Source organism: Apodemus sylvaticus, chromosome 14 (genome assembly GCF_947179515.1).
Source record: "Apodemus sylvaticus chromosome 14, mApoSyl1.1, whole genome shotgun sequence".
NCBI lineage: Eukaryota > Metazoa > Chordata > Mammalia > Rodentia > Muridae > Apodemus > Apodemus sylvaticus.
This window is the reverse complement of record NC_067485.1, coordinates 45,473,667-45,481,855: the sequence shown is the minus strand read 5'-3', so window position 1 is coordinate 45,481,855 and position 8,189 is coordinate 45,473,667. Positions and strand designations below refer to the sequence as shown.

Here is an 8,189-nt window from a genome sequence, read left to right as displayed (position 1 = left end):
TCCCATAGGCCTCTCCGCACACCCAGACAACCCCAGTCAAGCTAAGGACAATGGCTAATGAGCTAAGCCAGAGTTCCCATTCCTCTGGTCCCAAGCTACTTGTCCTAGGCAGAGGGCCCAACTTTGTTCTCAGCTCTCTGAGACCCAACAGTGTCTGGATGTCCAGGAGTTTGGGAACCTCCAGCCCTGGCCTTCCCACAGGTCTGCAGACCCCCTTCATTCCCAACTCCATGTGGTTTCCAGGGGTTACCAGATGTCCGGAGTCAGGGAACCCCAGATTTGTCCTCCCACATCTTAGGCTGTGTTTTCCCACCCACTGAGCAGTATATCAACACTTCCCTCAAGCCTCACACCCTACAGCAGCACAGGGGAAATGCAGTGTATCATCTCTGCATTATGTTTCATCTGGCCAGGGGCATTTACACACACCAGTGGTGGTGCAAAATGCAGAACCACGTTGACTTACCTCTAATTTCTCCATAGTATCGAACCTCTGGGTAGAGTTACAGCAAGAAAGAAAGAACTGAAAGCAATGTGCTAATCAATGTCATCAAAATAGGAATGGCATGCAGGATGTTTTGAGTTCAATTTGTCCTGCAAGCAGAAATAGAATATTTCCTCGGGTGGATTTCCATTATGAATTCAACTTGAACTATACATCCATTTGTATAGAAAGAGAATGACTGTGGTAAAAAGAGGACCCAGGTGAGTGCATCGGATCAACAGGAAACAGGAGCAGTCCAAATGCCCATACATACATAGAGGCTAGATAGAAAAAAAAGGGAACCACTAGCTGATTTCATATTTTTAAAATTTTTATTGATTCTTTGAGTTTCATAGTATGCACCCCAATTCCACTCACCTCCCCATGGCATTATATCTACCCTCTGACCGTGCAACCTCCCCCACAAAAGAAAATAAAAAATGAATGAATGAAGCACAAAAAACATCTTGCTGTGGAAGTTGTAGTGTGTGACAGTGTGTCCCACTGTATACCCTTTTGTCCACACATCTTTACTTGAAAATGTTCATTGCAATGAGTCATTGGTCTGGTTTGAGGTCCCTGGCTTCTGCTACACAATCAACACTGGATCCTCGCTGAAGGAAGAGTCCTCTCGGTTACCCTGTTGTTGCCCTGAGTCATGGAGATCCTGCAGCTCTGGATCACCAGGACTGACTCTTTCACTTGTTCCAATAGTTTATAGATGAGTTAGATCTTTGTTTGGGCCAACTCAGACCCCTTGATCAGGGCCTGGTGGGGAGCTGAGTTGGTCAACCACCAACACTCCGATATCTGCACCACCCTAATGAGCTCTCCAGCACTGCCCCCAGGTAGCTCACCCAATGCTTCAGCTAGTAGGGGACAGGATCAGCTCTCCTGCTCTCATGTCATTGGGCCTGTTACCCTGTACTTGCAACAGCAGAGCCAGCTCCACTATGCTGCAAAGACAGAGGAAAGAGGATCATCTCCACACGCCCACCCCCACCACCCAGTCACCTCACAGAAAATGAGTGGTGAGTCAGCTCTCCTCACACACATACACTCATGCTTTCAGAGCTAGCTAGCACCTCCACACTCCTGCCACCAGGGCCAGCTCCACTGGGCTGCCTGCGCAATGTGTAGACCTGCTTCCCTGAATGCTTCAGACAGTGAGGGAAGGGGTGATTAAACACAGCCCCCGTACATCTATGTGGGCACAGATGGCTGCCCGTACCAGGAATGTATGCATGGCCTATAGTGATAATATTAGCCATGTACATCCACATAGAACCCTTCCACTGCATGGCCATGGGCACAGACATGGCCCTCAGTGGCAGCATTGGCTGAGACGTCAGCATGGCCTCGGGAGGCAGGACTGGCTACTCACAACAGGCTATTTCTCTCCAACCTTACATCTGCAGTTCCATCTCTCCTCATACTCAAGCTGTTCTGCTCATTTTTCTCTGCCATCTCTCTACCATATATGTACACATTGTAGTGGCTCCTGCTGCAGACAGACCATGAGGCTGGTAGACCTCTGGATGTCTACAGCCTGCCCATGTGGCATGGCGCGGGATATGTCTCTGTGTGTCTACAGGCCACGCAGGCCCTGTTGTAACAGGTCAGTCTCTGGGAATCTTTCCCCACCTGTGCCTCCTGGCATGAAAACTGGCAGGTCTCTGGGTGTCCTTTTCCTCCCAAGCTGTGTGGCATGGCAGCAGTGTAGCCTTTCCTGGTTTTGTATTTCTTATGGCAATATGCCTGATATTGACTAAGAGTACATGCACAAAAATACATATACAAGGAATCAAATCTCAAAGGAAATAGTTAAAGTGAAAGAACATTATCTTGAATGTATATCAAATATTGGTATCAGCTTTCTCCAAACTGGTTTTTAAAAAAGGAAGCATTATTCCAGTACAAGGTGAAATTGGATTGAAATCATAAATATAACATTTATTTGCATGATAACTGTGTACCAAGCCTTAGTGTATTGTTATATATCTCAAATGTACTTGATCTTTATAATAAATTTTTGAGATATGTCCTTTTATATTAAGATAATGCACAGGGAGTTAAGCAATTGCCTCAAGTTTATGTAACTGATCATGGGAACCACAAAGGCTTCAAGCCCAAAACTCTGCCCACGATGGATCCATCCAGGCAAGACACTGGAAAATGGCTCCTTCCATGCAGAGCGAAACAGTGTAAGTTGTTTCTTGCTCAGTGACAAGAAATCATTCACATATGATCATTGGCAATTAGTTTGTGTCCTTTTATTAAAGTAATCCTTGGCTACATGGAACTACAATTCAAGAAAAATAGCATAGCTGATGATTACAAACTAACTCGTAAAAATCTTTAGAGTACTTACTTGTCCAGGACCTTGGGTTTAAATAAGTGTCCTGTGAGACAACAAAAAACTAACAGTAATGGTCACTGACATATTTAATCACACCTCATGGTTGCCAAGACAACTGAATGGAGATGCAAATATAATGGCCCTGGACTTGCTGCCTGGAGCTTTGCAGCACACACCTTCTCTTCCAGGGCCAACAGTTCCCACCCTGGGTATCTGGGGCACCTACTGAGACCTAGAAGAGGGACGGGCATATGAAATAGAAAATGAGATGCTTTGTTTAAGTTCATCTGTTCAAAGCAAACTTACTCCTATCATCAATGTGTACCATCATGATTTTATACAGGTAATTTTTGTCATAATCTTAGTTTTCCAAATATACATGAAGAGAACATATTTTGTTTGTAATGCATTCATAGCCTAGAAAAATTTCTGAAAATATTTCTTTAATCCTCTATCTTGCAGATTTCCTGCATGCCCTGCTAGTTTTTCACCCTTAAAACTATCTTAGCAAAATAATCAAGGTGGTTGTGCCAGTGTTCCATTGCCTAGCCTTTCCACAGCACCTCGGGGAAGTCTACTGAAGGATGGCTTTCTGGGCTTTCAGACAATACTGAAAAGGTTTATTCAGTATTTATTCTGGATTGTCTAGTGGGTTTTCACATCTCTCTACAGTCACAACACATATCCATTTTTTTTTCTAAAGCTAAAGGAATCAAGGAGAGCTGGTGACAGCTGCAGCTCTGAGCTAGAGTCACTGGAGGCAACACCATCAGGAGAGCCTCCTCACAGAGGCACGACCCAGAGATGGGGAGACAGGCTCAGCCCTAGAGAGGGAACACCTCAGCATCCTGGACCCCAGCAATGGAAAGGTAGGACGCCAGGGCCATCTCAAGCACTTAACATTAGTACTGGAAAGTAGTATCCTTTGATGGCCAAAGACCTATGATAAGTAAAAGAAAAAACTCAAATTAACATAGAGAAAAAGCCAGGCTTCTCCCCATAAGTCTGAGAATAAATTCTGTAAATCGCTACAGAGTATCATTCCTCCATGACTATTTTATAGAAGAAAAACAAACTGACTCATTATTACAAGAAGAGAACACAAATCTTATCTTAATATTTTATGTCACACATTTTGACATGGCAGAAATGTAAGCAAGAAATGTAGATTACTATAAATTATTTTGTTCTTGAAAAAAGATGTAATTAGAAAAAACTCACATTTTTTATCCATTTATAATTCTCATGATATGAAATACTAAAAGGTATTCTAAAGTTGTGTGTATATTTTGATTTCACAGAAGTATTTTTATTTTCCCAAAACTAATCTCTGAGTTATAGTAGTAAGGAAAATTATTTTTCAAATTGATGTGAGACATCTATCTCATGAACTTTTCTTTTAAAAGAATTTTCATTATTTGCAACAAGTGCCTGTCATAATGAATGTGGGCTGACTATTTATTCCTCTGGTGGGATATTTTGGGCTGTAATACATCTCAGATAAAAATTTCTCCTTCTTTCCAGGATTATCAATAACAGAACTCAGGCTCAGTTAACTGAAAAAATAGTGCTCAAGAAATTGTGAAATGATTATTTCAAAATAATGTATTTTAAATACCATAGTTTAGTGACTCTGCCTACTTTTGAATCACGGCCACAATTTAAAACAATTTCCTTATAATCTTCATGAAAAATACTTGCAAAGTCATAGCTAAGAAAAAGTAGAACTTGTGTGTTTTGTCTATGCAGAGAGGCAAGCAAGGACACACATGCAAGCATCAATTTCATATTTAGCTGGAATTATTTTTTAACATGATATTGCTTGGCAAGCATATGGCCCTGAAGCCATCACCATAACCTCCATTGCAACTTTACCCCCTCATCTAGGAGCTGCATGCTGCCAACTGTATGCATTACTGTTGGATGTGTGATATGCATTGTCAAAGACCTGATTATCACAATTGTTTTAATACACTACAGTATGGTGCAGCCATTGTTGTTTGTTCTACAGATGGCAGTTTATCTCTATACTATCAGACAACTGGTGTTGGTCAGAGGCTCGCTTGTCATAAGTGTTGGCAGTTCTTAGATGCTCATGTGTTTATAAAGGAATTCTATCTCAAAGTTCTATTGAATGGTGCTAAGTTCATTGGTCCTTAACTAGAGGCTAATGTTATAAATTATTTTGAGCAAGCTAAAAAAGTGTTGTACAGACAAAATTATCATCTCATTCACCTACTACTTATCATCGCCCCACTTAAGTAATGTCACACTATACATGACTAAATTTTAATGGGAAAAACATAACTGTATATGATTTTCTGGTAGACTGTGATCCTTATTGAAAATAGATTATTCTCTCATAAAATGCATTACAACCACAGTTTTCCCTCTATCCACTCCTCTAAGAGTATTTTTTATTTGTCAGAAATAACAGATAAATATGTTAGGGTATATATCAGATATAATGGGTATAGAAAAGAACTTCACAGACTGTAATGCTTTCGAAGAGTTTACCAGTGTTTGGGAGAAGGCTAAACAATCTTAATCCACACTTTGCATGATTATGAATTTACTCTTTTAAAATTCTTTTGCCCCTAAGTTACTCTAAGCTACAAACAGTTTTGATCATTTGAATTTTTTAGCCCCTTCAATAGGGGGGGGGGTTGTATTGTTCCTAATCTTTTTAATGGAAAACTGGATTCAGCAGTTTTTTTACTTCTTCCTGGTATCACACAGTAAATTATTCAGAGAAATGAGACATAAATGAAAGATTTAGAAATGTTCAATATCCTTAGTCATCAGGGAAATGCTAATCAAAACAACCCTGAGATTTCACCTCACACCAGTCAGAATGACTAAGATCAAAAACTCAGGAGACAGCAGGTGCTGGCAAGGATGTGGAGAAAGAGGAACACTCCTCCACTGCTGGTGGGATTGCAAGCTGGTACAACCACTCTGGAAATCAGTCTGGCAGTTCCTCAGAAAACTAAGAATGATACTTCCAGAGAACCCCGTTATACCACTCCTTGGCATATAACCAGAGGACGCCCCAGTATGTACTAAGTATACATGGTCCACTATGTTCATAGCATCCCTATTTATAATAGCCAGAAGCTGAAAGAACCCAGATGTCCCTCAACGGAGGAATGGATACAGAAAATGTGGTATATATATATACAATGAAGTAATATTCAGCCATTGGAAACAATGATTTCATGAAATTCTTAGACAAATGGATGTATCTAGAGAACATCATCCTAAGTGAGGTAACCCAGTCTCAAAAGAACACTCGTGGTATGCACTCACTGATAAGAGGATATTATCCTAGAATCTTAGAATACCCAAGACACAATTCACATATCAAATGATGTCCAAGAAGAAGGAAGGAGTGGTCCCTGGTCCTAGATAGGCTCAGGGCAGCAGTGTAGGGGAATACCAGGACAGGGAAGTGGGAAGGGGTGGATTGGGGAACAGGAGTAGGGAAGAGGGCTTATGGGAGGGGGGATCCAGGAAAGGGGAAATCATTTGAATTCCATAAAGAATATATGGAATAAAAAAAGAGAGAGATAAGACTCAAGTCATCAAGGGCACTTAAAAAAAATCTACAAATAAACTCATTGACTAACAAAGAATCCTAAACAGGTACAAGAGAAGTTGACTATAATAGGCACCTTGTATCCATTAATTCTTTCAATTGTTAACCTAATTTCTTTCCCTACAGCTAATTCTATGTCTTATCAGTTACTCCATAGTCTACACTAATAACCTATTTCTTGTTTTTCTTGTCTCCCTGCCCACTGCTTTCCCTCTACCTCCCTCTCCTACACTTCTTACTGTAGATTATGAACACTGAAAGACTATGGACCCAAGCAATTACAGTACTTTGCATGTTTTTATCCTGCTTGGCTTCTCTGACCACCCTCACCTGGAACTGATCCTCTCTGGAGTTGTCACCTTCTTTTACATCATTACATTGGTGGGTAACACTGCTATCATCCTTGCTTCCCTCCTGGATCCCCATCTCCACACACCAATGTACTTTTTCCTCAGGAATTTATCTTTCCTGGATTTGTGTTTCACAACAAGCATTGTCCCTCAGATGCTGGTTAACCTGTGGGGACCCGAGAAGACCATCAGCTCTGTGGGTTGTATTGTTCAGCTCTATGTGTATATGTGGCTGGGCTCCATTGAGTGTCTGCTCCTGGCCGTCATGTCCTATGATCGTTTCACAGCTATTTGTAAGCCCTTGCATTATTTTGTAATCATGAATCCACGTCTGTGTATCAAGATGATAGTCATGGTCTGGGGCATTAGTTTGGCCAACTCTGTAGTACTCTGCACACTCACTGTGAATTTGCCTCGATGTGGACACAACCTCCTGGACCATTTCCTCTGTGAGTTGCCAGCCATGGTCAGGATAGCTTGTGTAGACACCACAACAGTTGAACTGTCTGTTTTTGCTCTAGGCATTGTCATTGTCCTTACGCCTCTCATCCTTATTCTGATTTCCTATGGCTACATAGCCAAAACTGTGCTCAACATGAAGTCAAAGGCAGGGCAACAGAAAGCAATGAATACCTGTGGATCTCATCTCACTGTGGTCTCCATATTCTATGGCACTATCATCTACCTATACCTACAACCTGGTAATAGGGCCTCCAAGGACCAGGGCAAGTTCCTCACCCTCTTTTACACCATCATCACTCCGAGTCTCAACCCCCTCATTTACACCCTAAGGAACAGAGACATGAAAGATGCACTGAAAAAACTCATGAGGTTTTACCACAGATTTGCAGAAATAAGGAGAAACTAGAAACCATGGAAAAGTGTTGGGGAGAACAAAGCAACAAAGGAAGTTCTCTGGTTCAGATTTGAATAAGGAAAGTAATCCTTGGATCTTAAAGACCAACAGCTAAAGTAATTCTCACATACAGACATTTTGTGGATGCACATAATTTGGTACATATTCCATGTTTCTAACTGTTGGCAAACTTACATAGATCTTCCATGTTTCTAACTATTGGCATGTTCTCAGAGAATACATGTCACCTGTTCGCAAAAATGATGCAAACAATTCTAAGGAAATACAAAGGGGCTCTGAATGTAAACATGAATGCATTTTAATTTATTTGGGAGCCCCCATGGAACCTGCTTTGTCTCTTTGTATAGTTTCAGTGGTAATGCTCACATATTCTAAAATATTGACCAAAATTATTCCATGTACATTGCATTTTGTACATTTAAATAACAGTATACAAGTAATTTAAAGTGTTCATTTGTCTGTCTGTTTTTGAGATTGGTTTTCATGGAACCAAGACTCTTTCAAACTCTTTATGTAACTGA

The 8,189-nt window shown here is 41.0% G+C and overlaps 1 protein-coding gene across 1 annotated transcript; it reads left to right on the top strand.

Annotated features, from left to right (window-relative positions):
- Positions 1-6,705: 6,705 nt before the first annotated feature.
- Positions 6,706-7,659, top strand: LOC127665071 (olfactory receptor 2W1). Its single transcript, XM_052157450.1, has one exon. The coding sequence runs from the start codon at positions 6,706-6,708 to the stop codon at positions 7,657-7,659; it is 954 nt and encodes a 317-aa protein (XP_052013410.1).
- Positions 7,660-8,189: the final 530 nt, after the last annotated feature.